Source organism: Bacillus rossius, chromosome 1, assembly GCF_032445375.1.
Source record: "Bacillus rossius redtenbacheri isolate Brsri chromosome 1, Brsri_v3, whole genome shotgun sequence".
Classification (NCBI taxonomy): Eukaryota; Metazoa; Arthropoda; class Insecta; order Phasmatodea; family Bacillidae; genus Bacillus; species Bacillus rossius.
In genome coordinates, this window is record NC_086330.1 from 259,246,058 (window position 1) to 259,264,548 (window position 18,491).

At 36.1% G+C, this 18,491-nt stretch overlaps 1 protein-coding gene across 1 annotated transcript in view; it reads right to left on the reverse strand.

Annotated features, from left to right (window-relative positions):
• Positions 1-18,491, reverse strand: part of LOC134529990 (32 kDa beta-galactoside-binding lectin-like) — a 65,725-nt gene that overhangs the window by 37,218 nt on the left and 10,016 nt on the right. The window contains exons 3-4 of the mRNA XM_063364519.1: positions 15,490-15,691; positions 2,773-2,892 (exon numbers count right to left, since the gene is read on the reverse strand). Coding sequence (XP_063220589.1) covers positions 2,773-2,892; positions 15,490-15,691 — 322 coding nt within the window. The remainder of the gene's footprint in view (positions 1-2,772; positions 2,893-15,489; positions 15,692-18,491) is intronic.

Genomic DNA, 18,491 nt, shown 5'->3' on the forward strand with positions numbered 1-18,491 from the left:
CCGGGGTCAAGGTCAAAGGTAAAGGTCACCCAGAATGGCTGCTATGATGTCACTATCCTAAATGGCGATCGGCTCCTCATGCTCTTCAGCCAGAATCCAGCGCTTGGACATGCCAATTTATGTAACTACTAACTTTTTCTTCTGTTCTCGATAACGTGGACAGACGAGAGAGGCCCGCCCATAATACATTCTATTTCTCTTCCTTTTTTATAGCCCTTTTATTCGACGATAAACTACTGCTGGTCCACAGCCCTGTATTTATCCCTGTACTTGGGCATGTACATAAGTGACTTCACAATTTGCGACTATAGATGCTTCGCCATTTTTTCTATATGGATATACATGATTCAGTGTACAGCTCTTTAGTTGTAGGAGCTATAAAACGAAGTTGCATGCTTCTTAACCCCTCGAAAGGAAGGGGTTTTCCTCTACATTCTTTTAGTTTCTATGGCACCAGAAATCAGGAATATTACTCATATAAGTTTTTATTTGAATCCATTCTATAAAACCGACAGAATTTCATGACCATCCGTAAGCTTTTTTTATATAAGTTATTTTCAGGGTGGGGGGCTCAGTAATATTTCTGTGAGTGTCTATACATGCGCAGACAGCAGAGTTATTTAATCGATTAGAGTTACTTATTAGGAATTTCAAGGCGAGACCAGTGTGACTAACTGTTCCCATGAAATCATGTATCACAGTCACGCCTGTGCGGCTGGCTAGTCGAATACACTCCATAAGTGTAAAAACCAGTTGGATGGTGGATGCATTATGGACAACAACCACGCGATCAGAGAGCCATGCCTATGCACAATTGAAACGCAAATTTGGCTTTCAAACTACAGAAAAAATTAGTTTAGACTATATTTCACAAGCTTCAAAACTATGTAATGCAAGAGCCTTGGGAAAAATTTGTTTTGTCAATAATTAGCTTATACATTAGTAAGTACAATATTTGTTTAAAGGAACAGAATATTTTTCGTAGCAAGTTTCGTACTATTTATATCAATGGTAACTGTGATCACACCATATTTGTTTTGAAGTAACAATCTTTGTGACTATAGTTTTTATGTTGAGGAACGTTGATACTCTATTCATATCATATATTTAGAGTGAAAAGCAACTAAGGACATTTGTCTGCGGTTTTAAGACATCTTAACTAGTATATGATTATATTATTAAACTAATTTTATATTTTCAAGCAACTATTCAGATTTGACTGTTTCAAGCCTGTTTGTATTTTAAGGACTGTGTTTGTATTTTATGTTTTTTTTTTTTTACATTTAAAAACAATTGTGAATATCTGGCAAATGTTATAAGCTTTTGTTTTGTGTAGGTTTCGTTAATTTTTTTTTACTATACGCATTTCGCGAAATTCAAACATTTAACTTGAAAACTATTCTGTTATTTCATTAGCACTAAAGGTAACGATTTTACCAGAAGCAGAAACCTGAGAACGGAATTTGGATCGCTTTACCTTCCTTTCAGCCTGTTAAACTAGAACGTATGGCAAAAATAATTATTGCCTTGTAAAATCTAGGGTAACATTAAAATGTGCTGAAATCATACAGTAATAAAATTAATGTAAAAAATTGGAATACAGGGAGCAGTGGCTTCATTAATTTTCATTAATGAATTCAAGACCAAAATAATTTAAAATACTAATTTCACTTCAAATCATATAGGTTGTAGGTACTGAAAGTTAAAAGTACCTAAACTGTGGTAAATAAGTTAAATAACTGTGTATTCCTCCTTTGTTAAAGAAATAATTCACTTTTTTCATATAAAGAAAATAATGTTGATTTTTCGCTGTACTGTTAAAATAAAATAATGATTTATACACACCTTAATGATAGAATAAAGTGTATTTACGTAATTAAATACGAAACACAATTTAAACACTGAGCACACTTTTAAATGTTAGTGTTGATCACTAAAAAATCTATAAAGGGTCTTAGTATCTTATCCAGTTACATGTTCCATAGCAATGAGCATGCAAGGTGGCTTTAAAAGCAGGTAATAGGTGAACATGAAATTTTGTGTTACCTTATCAGCATCGCAAGGGACTAATTTTATTTTCATCCTGCATTATTGAGTCCCGGAGTTTTATTTTCGATATCCAATTTTTTTACCTCGGCTGACCTAGCTAGCATAAGTCTAAAAGTTTATTAAGGGGAGTTATTATCGGTTCAAATTTAAATAAAAAGATCTTAAACTAAACACACGATTGCATGAGATCATTTTTGCATATTTGGGAATAGGCATGTTAGATGTATAGGCTTAGGCCTGAGACACTCTTAGGTCTGCACTTAACCAGGACATTTCCCACACACACACACTACACACACACTACACACACACTTCACATACACCACACACACACTACACACTACACACACTACACACACACTACACACTACACACACACTACACACACACTACACACTACACACACACTACACACTACACACACACTATACACTACACACACACTACACACTACACACTACACACACAACACGGTATTTTTTAATATGTTTTAAATATTCATGAATCATGCAGAATCAACATGTTTGTGACAGGTGAACCTGTGCTATCTCAAAGCTATTCGGTTTGCCTTGCTGTAGTCTATTTTAGTGCGGGAATTTGATGTTAAACATGACTTTTACTATAATTATATAGCTTAAGCTTCAGATCAAATTTCAGTGAAAAATGTATTCGTTTTTTGGTCAAAATCGTTATCATAGATGTGGTCCCATCATGTCAACTTACTGCATTAGCTTGGTACGTCAGCGTGGTGATGGAAACTGGTCCATTGACGACGATGTGACTGATAAGGTCAGCGGCTTGGCGATGGCGAAAGAGAGTGAAGAAGGCGCCGTTTATATGAACCTGCAACACAAACACTTTATCATCTGTACTGGTACATTCAACCGCTTCCACGACCCACCTACACTGTTGAGCACGTTTGTTGGTTTTTTAGTAGAATATGTCTATCGTTGTTAGACATGCTAATGTCATTAGTTATCATTTTTTTTATAATTTATCATATATTTAAAACTTATGTTATTTTTAATAATGGTAATATAAAAACAAGAAAAATAGACACTAATTGGATCTTTAACCACTCCGTAATAGGCCTAAGTATGAGCTAAACTTGGTAAGCTATCTGTATAAGGTAAAGATATTCGGGTATCAATTTGACTATTAAGATAATTAATAAATATAGCAATGCAAAAGAGTACAACTTAGTTTTTCATAATATAAGACAATTATATTGTAAGTAGGTAGTAATGTGATATATATTAAGTGGTTTGTTTAACATTGATCGAGAACAGTAGAAGTATATATATTGGTTCCTCCGGCGCCAGGCTTCTAGGCTGTGGTGCTGTGGTGCCAACCGCCAATTTGGATTATGACGTCACGGCGGCCATTTTGGACTCAAAACGACTCAAAATTCCTAAAATTTTCCCAATTGGTATTTGTGGTGGGAGGTCAGTCTGCCGGCGGCTTTCGTGGAGGAAGGATCCGTCGTTTTTTTTTTAGTTTTGACCTCACCAGGTTCGAACCGAAGACTCCATGATGTAAGTGCATTTCTTAAATAGTATTTTATTAAAATTTTATTAACTAATTTTTTTATATATTTTAAATTTTACCCGATTTTCTAGCATAAAAACGCGGGTTTGAAAAATGGTGGCGGTAACGAAAATTGAAACATTCTAGAATACAATATGGCGACATTAACGTAAAGTGTAACGATGACGACATACTCATCTAAGATGGGTGGTATGACAAAACATTCGATGTTTCTAGAATCCAATAATGCGGCTGTAATGAAAAGAGCAACGGTATTTTAAATTTTTTCATTAAAAAAGACAATAAAGATCTTCAAGATAGCGACCGTAACGACAAGTACAGCGTTCTAGAATACAATATGGCGGCCGAGGTCTAGGTCAAAGCTTCCCCACCAGCGACTTAGAGCGGTTTGACCATGGGTAATTTAAGCCGTCTTGGGGACATTTCAAGTCGTTTGCATTTTTGAAGACAAAAACGGGACATTATCCTTAAAACCGAGACTTTTTCCCGCGAAATTGGGAAATTTTTAGGAATTTTGAGTCTTTTTGAGTTAATTTTGAGGAATTTTGAGTCTAAAATGAGCGCCGTGCCGTCACAATCCAAGATGGCGGTCGGCACCACGGCACCACAGCCTAGAAGCCTGGCGCTGGAGTAACTAATATATACTACTTCTAATAGATGTCCGGGAGGAAGGCGGTAGTAAAGATGCGTTGCAATAAACAGTCGGAAATCGTCACCGAACGTTGACATGGAAGTCTGACTGCCAAAGCTAGTACGGAAGCCTATGTGTCCCGATATACTTTAAATCATTAACAAACACTAAATTTTTAGATTTTATGAAGTTGGGAAAAGGTCAGCAGTTGAAGGGCTTCGTTTACCCGAGCAATGAAGCGATGTGCAGAGCTTCAGGAGAAACCACGGGATTTTAAAACTTCTCAAGATATCCAAGTGGTATCTGTTTTCGACAAGCGCTCCCCGAGAGAATGTCCACGCGGAGGTGCACGAGCTGATGGATGTCCAAGCCCTTGCAAAGAGCAGCGAGTTAACGGGGACAGCGAGTGAGCTCGCCGGTGTCGAGTTCCTCTGGAGCATCCGCGGCAGTGCGAGTCGTGGAGGGGCTAGCGAGTGAACTCTCCAGCAGCGAGTTCGTCATGGAACGACGGCCGCAGAGTGACACCAGGAGGGCACGAACTTTCGCAGAACAAATAAAGTCACCATGCTAGAAACGCCGGAGGATGATACCGAGAATGTAACTATTGTGCGAGCGTAATCGACGTAGGTGTTTGTTCGTACTTTAATGCATGTCTTAAGCATAGCTGTTCCTCATCACAGTTTAATTTGGGTCAGGGAATGCAACAAATGCTTTAGTATTTGACTTTTATACAATTAAAAAAAAATCTAGTTTTGTTTAAAGGACATCAGGTTATACACATACTGTAGGCGTCGTGATTTGGAGTCGCTTGGCCTATATGCCTAAGCTTCAAATTGGTCGTGACTTGTGTGAAAGACATGGTCAGAAGTTGACTCTGTAGTAGTCTTCTATTGTAGCAAATACAATCTCTGTGGTAGGCGTGACAGTTTCGAGACTCTTGTCTTGTGTGTTTTTATTAGGTATTTTCCTAAGCGTAAAGCTTCTTGAGTTAATCCACACAGCAGGTGTTGTAATTTGGGTATGATTGGTCGATATGTTTGTCATTGGGCTATTGCATACTAAGTACTGACAAAGAAGACCTCTTGGTTCGGAGACGTTTATCCTTTATGCTTGACACTGGACATTAATTGGTTGAAAGCATATCTAGTATCGAATATGAAGGCTTCATATGCTTGACCTATAAACTTACAGTTTTTAATGTAGTAGTCTTAAGTTATCTTAAATTGTAACATATTGTTATCTTAAATTGGTAAGAATAATGACTGTAACATATTTTTTTATATATCTTGTATATGTTCATTGTTTGTATTGAAAATTAATAAGCTTGTAAAATTAATTTTATGAGTATTTAAAAGCTAAAATTATCTTTTTGTCCCAACCAAGTACAAAACAAGGAAAGAAATCGAAAAAAATCCATCAATATATAAGAAAGATAATGTTTCTTTTTTTTTTGTATTTTTTCCGAATTTTTTCGTGATAATAAGGTATTTTCAATATGGGGGCCAAGATAGCCGACATAATGGCATATGATACAATAAATGACAATCTGGTGATTTACACTACTGCACTCTAGAAGTTAAAATAATAAACCAAAATGGCGGTAGTGCACTCTAGCAGTCGAAAAAAGAATCCAACAATATCGGCAGCCAATATGGCTGTCATGTCGTCATACTGGTTGGAGTAATATATGCCTTGGTATAAGTGGTGGCTGATCAGTCACCTGGTAAATATTGTAGAGGAAGTATTTGTTTGAATTTATTTCTACAATTGCATATGCCGCGAATCGCACCAAGGATTCCGTATCGATGAAGTGGTTTTATTTAAATAGGTTATATAGTTTTTTGTAGTTATTTGGAATTTTTATTAAGTTTTAAAATTACATTTTCTTTTCTGGGTTCGAACCGAAAACCTCGGACTTAATTGTGGAAATAATTTTTTTTTTAAAATAAAATATTTCTATAATTTTTTTGTAACCTTTAACTCAAATATATTATATATATATATATATATATATATATATATATATATATATATTGTTTCTACGTAAAAACGTGATGGAAATGTCAAATTACACTCGGGTTATCACATTTCAATTGGGGTGTCATGGTGTCATAGTCAAAGTGAAGGTCATGTAAGATTGCGGCCGTTACGTCATAATTCTTGTTGGGGGGTGGGGGTGGAGTTTCCAAAATCACAATACACACCCTTGAACACTTTGGCAGGAGCCTCCAATATAGTCTACTCATAAATGTTATTTTATTTATTTAGTATTCTTCTCTATAGCCACGCCCGTCTGTTGCGAGAGGCCAACACGTGGAAACGCCGCACCACTGCACCAGGTCCGTCCAGCCCCCCCCCCCCCCCCCCCCCTCACCCAGGGAAGCAAAATCGATGAGATAGCCAAATACATAAAGACCCGCGCATTGTCTTACATGAAACCAAAATATTGATAACTGTGTGCCACATTGACACAGAGTAAGTTCACTCTGGGCATGTCCCATACAGCACACAATGTTTCAGTAACATGTCTGTGATATTGCAGTAACATTACTATGTTTCGAATAGATTACATTTCATCTGTCATGTTTCTGGAATATTTCATAAACATTTCATTGGACACATAGTACTCATGTCTATAAATGAAGTTTCAGATACATTTCAGCAAGATTCGTTTGGCAATATTACATTGTGGTTGATTCTGAAATGTATCTGAGACATTATATTGAAACTTCCCATCATGCTTGTTGGCACTGAAGTTTAGAAATCTTTGTCTTTGTGTATTATTTCTTGTTTTGGCGCAGTATTTTGGTACTTGGATTTTTATATGTGGTGAATAAATTGTAAGTTTTAACATTATTTATTTCATGTTAGTTTACTTTTTTTTTGTTTTTACTTTCGCACTTAAGCAAGTACCGGTATAGAAACATTCTTTTATGCGTCTTCGAAATGTGTAAAGCTGTAGGTTAAGGAATGTCTTTTTTTGTCGGTATGCTTAACATTCCCGTGCCATATTTATATGTGCGCTGTTTTCAGTCTGATTTTTTAATTTATGTGATGCATTAACAGGATATTCGCGATTTAATAAAATTGCGAAAGCATCTAACAAGTTTTCTACTTACTGTAGCTATATATGGTCGTTGACTGTAGAACACGAATGCTAATGTATGGGTTATTTATTATCTTTAGTTAAAAATCACACAAATATAGGCTTATAGGTTCCTAAATATTTTGGTTTTAATAGCATTTGATTAAACCAATTTATTTTATTCAGTTATCACCTTCGGGCTTTTATAATATACTTAAGTAAATATATTTCATAACCTATAATATGTAGTTAAGGGTAATTACTTAATGTTTATTTACTGTGCACAACACATAAATTAATTATGTTGTGTTTATTTTAATATAAATATTGAAGTGTTTTATTTGAAATAATTTAAAATTCTACTGGTTAAGTAATTATTTTTATTATGTTATGTTCTGCACTCTGTAGTACTTACATCGTATGTTGTAGGCCTACGTATTACTATTAACGGAAATTTAATAAAGCCTGCTATTATATCTGGCTTGTCATAAATGTAATTTATTGTAAGTGAATGCACTAGGCCTACACATATAATTAGACAGCGGTTTTATTAATTGCCATTTCGCTTAACAAAGTTATTTCTGCAATCTGGCCTTCATTTTATTGGTGGGCTGGAATTGCAGCGCAAAATAATTGAAATAAATCTTGTCCTTTACCGCAGAGAAGGTACAAGTCTTCGAGTTGTGTTGTACTAAGCATAAGCATCATTGGTTTTTCTATTTAAATTAGTTTTTCTTATGCTAAATTATGGTAGTAACCAAGTATGTTTGATTTGGAGAGTTTGACAAAACCTAATTCCATCCATTATATGACAATAAAGGAAACACATTAAATGATGATTTATTAGATTACATGTGTATAGTTATGTAGTGGTAGCAATTTAAATAATGAAAATAAACATTAAATGTGCACTACAAAGGATAATATTGAGAATCTGCTCAAAAAATTACTAGAAATTTTAGAGTATTATTGCACAAAAACATGGGCTGAATTGTAATGATGTAACATCACAGGCACTGTTCACACAGACACTTATTAGGAAATCATTAGGATTTAAATTTAAGTTTTCTTTTAAAACTTTGCTTAAAATGTGTTATTATACAATGTCATGGGCCTCTTTGCATTAACCAGACACCATTAAATTGATTATTAGGAATGTAAATAGCATGTTAAGAAATTCCCAGTGAAGAAGTATTCCTGCTTAATAAGTTTGAGAAAAAAAATGCATAGGTTGCAATACCAATTTGTCCATTTTAAGATGTTTTCAGTTTTGAAATTTATCATTGGCATCAGAAACTTTTTTTTTCTGTTTGCATGGTAATTTAAAAATAAATAATGTAACAACTTAGTGTCTACATGTTTAAAAATCTCACATACATGTCATAATTGACCTGAAACAAGTTAAAAATAATTGTTTTTTCTTCTTTTTTTCCAGCAAAAATCTCCAAGAAAATCTGCATAGAGAGTCAGTTAAAAGTTTCATGTATTGTGTGTGTGTGTGTGTGTGTGTATATATATATATATATATATATATATATATATATATATATATATATATATATAGTTTTTTTTATTAAAGTCTACTTCTCAGACTACGTTGTTATTTGTTATTGAAAATACCCCTTTGCATCTTTGCCTCTATTGTTAAGTATTCAAATGGAAAGAACCTGGTTTGACCTGGTGTGGCTTTCTGATTATGGTTATACATGGTTCTTAACTTACTTCAGGTGCATTCTTGGCTGGTTTCATAACATAGATCATAGAAGTTACAATCCAAAACCCTATTGTCTGTTTGAATATGTTTCTCTATCACTAATGACTTCATTGTTGACGAGTTAGGCCAAACTAGCTACCTTCTATTTTGTACAAAGTATAACTCGCCATTCATATTATTTTAAAATTTTGTACTGCATATTACAAAATTATTTATATTATTTGTTTACAATAAATTTGTGATCTCATTTGAATATAGTTTGTGTGGAGGTACTGTTGTGTTAATATTATTTTGTGTATTTACTTTGAAAATTTGGATTTTAGAGACCCTATATACTATTGTCATATTGTATTTGTTGTTTTATCCTTAGGCTATTTAGTCAATTTGGTAGTATTAAAATACAAATATAAAACCTAGCTTAATCCACGAACTTTAGGTAGATTAACATGCTATCTATAGAAAAAATTAAGGAAACCAGATTTTTTATGGACTGCCACTATTGTATCTTCAGCAAGTCACTGGCCACTCAATGTTAGGGAAGCTGGATCAATTTGAGCTCGTGACATTGCAATGTTAAAGAGTATTTCTCATTGCACATTTGTTTCATTCCCATTTATATTCCACTACTACACCACCATCTCACTTCATTTAGGCTGGTCAGACAAGTTTTTTGTTTAGTGAGGACAGCCGATTCTAGTCCAGTCTCATTTATGTTGAGCTTGTGTGAAATGGAAAACAATATGTCGATTATAAAGCTATATGATGAAATTGTATTAAGACTGCATTGTTTCATATTTAGACCCTCTGTAAATTAGTATATGTGTGTTTAAGAAGAAAAAGACATTAATTATAACATAAAATTGTTACATGTCTTTTGAAGGTTTTCAAGCGCACATTTTTTTCTTGCAAATGTCCAAAAAACAAGCACCAGCCATATATACTTACTATAGCATTAAATAAGGAGAAAAGTACATCACAATACGAGCACAGGTCAAGTCTCATGGCTGTTCATTATGTTAATACCGGTTTCCTGTGCAACATACAAGTAGGAATTTTCTATTATAATATGTTAGTGTATTGTATATAGGTATATTATTTTTTTATTTCTATAACATTTGTTTGAGGTTGAATGCGATTTTTTTTCTTGTGTGTATCAAGTATTTTAAGTTAATGTAATACCACATGATTATCTAGACCACTGATACCGTACACAATAACAGTGTCGTGATTTTTGAGAATGTCAACATCTGGAATGCAATAGAAAACCATACCCAAATTCTCAAGACATTGTTCAAATACAGATAAAGACATCGATGGACAAGTGCTCATTTATGATACTCAAAAACAAACTTGAAGTGGCCATAACACATTGGGTTGTGAAAATTATATTTTAAAATGCTCAGTAATCATGTCTCCTATGCAAGTGGGGTTTGGTTGTTATGGATTAAGTAAATATTAGCATACTTTCTGTGCTGAGCATAAGGAGATCACATCCAGATAGCTTGGGGAGCCTCAATTTAATTTATTCATTACAAGATGACATTGTCATTGTATTTAATAATGGAACCTTTGTGCATTAGCTTGTCCCTTTTTCCCCATGTACTGATGTAGATGCATGCCTGCCTGCCACTATATCACATTCAAATTCCCCATTAAAATAAAATGCAATGGACAGGAACCATGGACACCAATGCTGGGCTACCTATTACATTCATGTAAGTTTCATTCACTTTGCAAGCATACTGAAGACTTATTTAAATTTTACTTTTATAACCATAATTTGTTTTTAGAATAATAAAATAGTTTGTAAAATTAATGTTAGGCAAGTCTGGTACGCTGACCTGGGAAAACATCTGATGTCTTTATTAATTAAATTATTTCTTTAACTTGGTTCATATATATATATATATATAAATTAAGCTCAGTAGGGTGGAGAATATGGTTTCATTAATTTACCTGAATTGTTGGATTTTGTCGGCAGGCCTTTTTAATCTTACATTAGAAATTATAAGTAAATTTTTAATTATTGTACAAGCCAAATTATTAAGTAATATAATCAATTATCATTACATTAAAAACGACAAAAATTTACATTCTATGCCCTACCAGAGCACATCTTTAAAATAATTTCAAACAAAATAATATTACAATATCTATTTTTTTATATAATCAAAAAATGACACATTACTATGGACAAGCAAAACTTGACGAAAACAAGAAGATACGAACAAGATCATATCAATCCACCGATTAACACTTTCTAAGGGTGTGGTCAAGGGGCATTATGCAAAAAGTGATCAAGAGGAAGTGTACGAGGGAATGCTGTGATGAATTGGAACACAGTCACTGCACTTCACTGCAACTAGCTGACCAATGCAGCTGTAACATTATGGTATCTGTTAAAGTGCAATACTCTTTTAAATTATAAATATACCCTCAGTCATCCTAATTTCCAGAGGTATTTTGGGTCACATGATACATTTTATATGTATTTCAGAACATTTATGGAAATATTTCGGTTAAATGTTTCAGAAATATTGATGGGACATTAGTGGAAACATTTCAGAAACATTACCATTTGATGTTGCAGGGAGGTTTCATTGAAACATTTCAGAAACATTACCATTTGATGTTGCAGGGAGGTTTCATTGAAATATTTCACAGGGCGGACATTTGGACGTTTCTGAAATATATCCGAGATGTTTCAGGTAGGTTGCGAAATGTTTCAAACATGTTACAATGTTTCAAAAGTTATATTTCTGAAACATATCTGTAACATTTTGTGCTGTATGGGGTTTCCTTCATCCTTCAACTTTTCAGCTGTCCTGAGCTCAAGAGAAAAGCGTGGCTTGAAATGTTGGAAGGGGGTGGCGGGCGACAAGCTGGGCTGTCCTGTTACTGGAGTGGAGGGTGGAGTGAGGAGAGTTGTAGTGCGAACACAACCAACCCCCCCCCCCCCCCCCCCTTTTCCAACTATACGCCGCGCCAACAGACGACTGCCTTGCCTTCTCGTCAGTAACCTACTGTATAGTCAGTGACAGAACAGTGTTCAGTAAAAGTAGCAATATGTTCGACGAAACTACTGATGCTTCACGAGTCCCAGTTGACACTTGTTTTGAGGTATGTACACAAAGATTCAGTGCACGAAGATGTTTTACAATTTTTAAATGTTCGACAATATTTTGTTAACAGTGAGGACAAGGACCAAGATTAAGTATATGAACCAACTGTAAGTGGCAAAGAAATTGGGCAAGTAGTACTTTTTGCTCTAAAGCATCAATGTCTTGACCTAAGCCATTGTGTTAGCATATCCACAAATGGGTGCAGTGTCATGGTGTCAGAAATTCGTAGTGCTGTGGCTGAAGTCAGGCGAGAAGCTGTGAATGCTCTTCACTGTCCATGTCACAATCATGCTCTTAATTTGGCCATATTTAAATCTTCCAGCATCCAAGCAATTCGAAATACTATTGCAACAATGAAAACGATAATCTCGTTCTTCACTGCATCATCAAAACGCTCAGCTTTACTCAAGAAAGGTTTATGTCACCAACTCTCTGGACTGTGTGAAACTCGTTGGATCGAAAGACACGATGGCGTTTTGCAGTTCCGAACATATTTTCTGAAAGTAGCTCAGGCTTTAGAGTGTGTCGCATCTTGGAAAGATGCTGAAAGTGCTGCAAAAGCAAAGACATTTTTGACTGCACTTTGTGAGAGTGAATTTATTGTCACAGTCATCTGCTTATCTGATATGCTAGGAGACACTCTTCATGTGAGTAGACTATATCAGAATACTTCAATAGACCTTAAGGTTGCCCAAGTTATTCTGGCAGATACGCTTTCTGTTCTAAATACAAAACATACACAGTGAGAAGAGTTATTTTCTCAACTTTTCAACAAAGCTGATGGTCTTGCTCAGGAGCTTGGTGTAGATTTAACTATACCTCGACTTGTAAGAAGGCAAACACACATACAAAATTACCCATCAACGAACCCTGTTGAATATTTCCGAAGAGCTGTATTCATTCCCATTCTGGAGCACATTGTCGAAGATTTAAAACATCGGTTTTCGGAAGAAACGCAACAGCTTCACAGCCTGTCAGCTTTGTTACCAACTTCCTCTTCTAGTCAAGTAAATGTCCAAAAAAAACTACAAAGTATGGCTCTCTCCTTGGAGTGAATGGGCTAGAATATGTAGAAAGACAACTTAATGCCGAGGTTCGATCATGGGAGGCGAAGTGTACCCGTGAGAAAGAAATCAACAATACAATACCCTCCACAGCTCTCGATGTTCTCGTTTCGTGTGACGAGGAGCTGTATCCAGGCATCTACATTCTCCTGAAAATCTTAGTCACCTTACCCGTAAGTGTCGCTTCGGCAGAGAAAACATTTTCGACATTGAGAAGACTTAAGACGTGGTTGAGATCTACCACAAAGGAAGACAGACTGTCTGGACTTGCATTATTGCATATCCATTATGGCTGCGAGATTCATAAAGAAAAAGTCATTGATCGCTTTGCAAGCAAGAGAACCCGCAGGATGGAATTCATTCTATGATGGAGAAAAACTGTTGTTTTGCAACCTCTATTTATGCACAATCATTATATGTATAAGACATTTTAATTTTAGTTATTACTACCAATGCTATGCCCATTCTTTAGTTATTGTATTTTATTTATTATTTTCTGATAACTTTATCATTTACCAAAACTTATTTTCTGTGAAAAATTTTACCGACTATACCAAAAGTGTATTTGACATTTTAAGCACAAAACTGCTATAAAAAACACCATTTTGCATGCAAAAATCTATAATCTTTCAGTGGGGTTGACCCCCCGACTCTCCCATTTTAAATACTTTTGAAACCTACATTCGCCCCCCCCCCCCCTGCCTTGACAAAAAAACGCTGGATCCGCCCCTGGGTCCGTCTCACCATCTCCTTGCCGCGACCAGCCAGGCTCGCTGCTACCTCGTACTTCGTTAACTAGTTAGTGGCGTGCTCTCAGGGAAACCTACACTTGACACATAAAAACTTGTACGATGAAATAAAGGAATTCTATTATGGTACTAGTCAAACAGTTGTTTCCGTGGGATACAGTACTTACGGCCGTTCAAAGTTTATTTATTTGTCTCTGCGATATGTTTAACTAATATTATTTCAATTTTAACGATATTAGAATATATATTTATTGATTAAAAACACTGAACTAAATAATTTAAAGACAAGATGAATTACAGAAAACCAGATGGATGTTGACCATGCTAGAGCCAATAAAAAATTATTTTTTACTGAAGTAAGACCTCGCAGTTTTCTGATTGTACAGTAAACCAAGTAATTTTTTGAGGCCTAGAAGTTACTAGAAAATACTTCCAAGGTGTTTTGACTAAGGGGTGTGAAGCTATACGTGCCTGTGTGGTGACAAACTATAGCAGTGGCAGAAGTTAACGTTGATAATATATAAAGTGTCTCGACCATAAAGGGAACATGGTCACCCATCGAACACCTGTGGTGTCGTACCACACCCCCTTCCAACATTATCACACCAAGCAGGCTGGAGGTTTCTGACAATTGTAGGCTCAGTGGTTTGAAAATGTCAATCCACTATGCTAATATCTAGTTCTGGGATATGTAAACAAATGGATCTAAATGAAGAAGGCAGATAGGCTTTTCAATTGTATGCTAGGCAATTTTATACTAAGTACTATGAAAATCATTTTCCGAAAGCTTGTTAAGACTTCTTATTACATCAATAATGTAGGACTTTGATATTTTTTCATTTTGTGCCTAGATCTCTACAGAGTTAGAGGCAATTAAGAGTTTTTATATGCAGTAAGTAACAAATAAACATTACTGCGGTAAGGGCAGAGAATTGGAAGTGACTAATAGAGGTATTACATCTATATGTATCTCTGACCTGCTTGGAAAGGGGCTCAATCCCCGTGGATGCCCACTTTCTGTTAGCCAGTATTTACTGGTATTCTTGACAAGACTCAAAACAATATCCTCAACTTGTATTGCAATTTACTGCTTCTTTGCCTTTAATCCAACTTAGAATGGTTACCATACCATTATGCATGTCCCCATTAGTGTGAATAAATAAATACACCCTATCCACTATCGTTATGTGTTTCGAAACCTCTTAAGTTACTACTACATAAAATTATAGTTAAATTCTGTAGCATGAAAACTTATTTATTACAATAATATGAAATTTCCTCAGTTCTTTTGAACTATATCCATTGAAATTTTAATTTTAATTTGTTGTTGAATTGTATTATTTTCACTCTTCACTTCACTCCATTAATGTTTCATTATATGCAATAATTTTATAATATTTATTTTACAGTCATTCAAAAGCAAATGTAAAATAAAATAAAACTCATAAGATCCCAAATGGAAGTAGACGCAGGAACAGTGTTCTAGTCTGTCACGAGCCGCAGCCAGGGTGCAGAGGCGGTAGTTACCCGGATGCCGTCGTGCTCGCTCCGGAAGTTGAGGGTGAAGGTCTGCCCCTGGCGGAGCGGCAGGCCGCCGTCGCGCTCCTCGTGGCCCCAGCAGCCGCTCAACTGCGAGTTCCTCACCACGACTCCCGCGCCGAAGCGAGGGTTCAAGTGGAAGGCCACGTCCTGGTTGTTGAACGACTGCGACACGAAGTCCACACTGAACCTGCAGTCAACACGACCACTGCGAATGTTACATTCATGGACCCACATTCAGTCCAGCAGGCCAAGACTCTTGGACCAGCATTCAGTCCAGCAGGCCATGACTCTTGGACAAGCTCTTAGTCCAGTAGACCAAGACTCTTGGACCAGTATTCAGTAGAGTGGGCCAAGATGTTTGTATCAGCATTCAGGTCAGTAGGCCAAGACTATTGGCTGGTGGACCGAGGGTCCGGGGCCCGTTTTCCTGTTATTATAAGTTTTATTACTTTTGGGTGATATCCTTCCAGGGTTCAAGACTGAGGTTCGAGTTGTACTTCGCCTCCTTCCTGCGGTTGCCTTTTTGTTTATGTTTTCAAAGAGGTGAATAATGCCATTACCATAAGGAAGGAGATAACTTTAGTAATACTCTCACAATCTGACAGTACTGCCAAAAGCCTGTAGCCAAACCTTTTAGCAATAATATTGTTATTATAACCATATCGGTTAATGTTTAATGAAACTGAATTGTTTACATACACCATATGTGCAATTTTAGTTAATTTTACAGCACCTTTTTAAATTTTTATAAAGATTTAATGTAAATTGAGTTATTATTTTCAAAGGTAAAAAATTATTTTGAGGAAATTTTGATCCCTCAGCTATTTTAAAACGACTGTTCCCTCGTGGCTGTGTTGGCTACCAGTCCAAACCAACTTCCTGTCACAAGCACAAGTCTACCGGTGCTTAAGGGGTGTATCAGTGTTGGTTGCCAGGATGATGAGCGCGACGCTCGTTGGTGCTTCTAGCGCGGTATCGCATATCGTCGTGCATAGTACAACTATTGAATTTTAATGCCAGTATCTTAAGTGCATTTAAGAATTCGCACGCAGCGCGCCCGTGGTGACTGTCGAGACCACAGAGCGCTGTGTTCCTGCCTGCCGCAGCGCCGCTCCCACGGCGAGGTAGTTCCCTGTTCTCCCGAGCACAAGTGCTGCAAACTACTGATTATTACCCACAAAACAATAATAATTACATTTAAAAACTATATTCAAATTATATCTGTTGGTACTATGTTATTTCCAAGGCAGCTTGTGGCCGGCAGGGCCACTTTTTTACTTGTAATTTATTTTTGTTGCTGGTCTCTAGTTTTATATGGTTTTTTATTTCACGTATTTTTACGCTTTTTTAATTAATGTTAATTTATCTGTAAATTTTTTTAATTATATTTGTTTCTGTTAATTAGTTATACGACGTTTGGTAGCTATCGATTATGAGTTTAAGAACATCGATTGTGTTTCACGTAAATACCACTTGGCGAGCGCCCGGCGGTTGGCTGATGACGTCAGACATTCGGCTTGCCGGGAAGAAAAAAATCAGCTGGGGGGAGAGAGGGTGCCGAGCGACCGTCGAGGACAGAGCCATGTGACGGCGCGGACTGGTGTGCCGGACGGCAACGGGCGACGAAGAGTATTGGGATGGAGGCTCCATGCTGGGTGACAGGGCAATGGATTGCCCTGTGATACTGAACTTATCAAGGTAAAGAGAGGCCGCAATTTTGATTTTTACCCTCGTGGTGCTGCAGTGGTTTTTGGCAAACCTAGTGAACTGTGTATTTTCCCATACTAAATTTTATTTGGACGGAACTTTTATTAGCCAGTTTGGTGAAGAGGCGCATTTGTTTCACACGTTGTTCCAGTGTGGGATTTTTTAAAAAAGGTCGCCCGTTTGCCTGTAGTTGTAATAAAAGTATAAGTTTGGAAGAAACGAACATTTTGCAATTTGTTTTTGAGAGTTTGTCTTCGGAATTGGCATACTTAAAGTTGCATTTAGCTAATATATCAGCTTGTGCAGTATTATTAAAAGTATGTGATCGGTATTGGACTACATGCGCAGCCTGATGTTGGTTGGTGCGGCCATTCTACGTTTTTATGAAATCATTGGCAAGTTAATAAAGAAGTAAGACTTTGTTTGAAGTATATGATAAAAACTTCGGTGGTAACATAGTTATGTTACGTGAAGAGTTTTTGCTACATTTCCCTTAAAAAAAAAATAAGATAATTTTTTTTTGGTCATCGTTCACGCCTTTGTGAATTCGTACCTATGGCCCGGCGTGGCATTAGACTCTGGAGTTGGTGAGGAAGGTCAGGAAGCCAGCGCACGCCTAGGATATTAACTTTGTTTTTTTGGCAAGTCTTTAGCAACGAACATCTGAAGAAAGACTAAACCGTTGATTGAGAGTTTAAGAACTTTATTTAAATAATTTGTTTGTACTTCAGTATTATTTTTGTAGATTTTTTATATATTTGTATTGATTGTCTTGTTTGATTTTTGGTATTAGGGCAGTCAGTAAATTTTGATATTTTATAGTGGCCACGCCTCACGCCCTTATATATTTTTATACTTGTTATCAGTATTTATATTTTTACGATTTTTTAAAGGTTATTGTTAGTATCGTAAATGGGGATAAGATGCTGCCATTATTAACGTCAGCTTTTGTAACTAAGCTTGTATGGTTATGTATAGTAAAAATTATTTTTGCAAATTTCTATTTTTTAATAACATACGTCCAAAGTCTTGCCTCTTGTTTGTTTAATGGGTACTCTGCTATTATAGCCTTTGAATTTTTTGGCCTGACCCCTGGGCAGTGGTGTGGGGAATTTATATTGTTTAGCTTTTTATGCCTGGTTTTAATATTTATTTTTTCCCTTCGCGCCCAGAGTGAGTCGGGGACGCAACCCCTCTTCCAATTAAGGAGGAAGAAGGGTTACAAGCTGAATCAGCCGGAAATTGAGCATTTATTCCACCTGTTTACCTGCGAGAAGCTT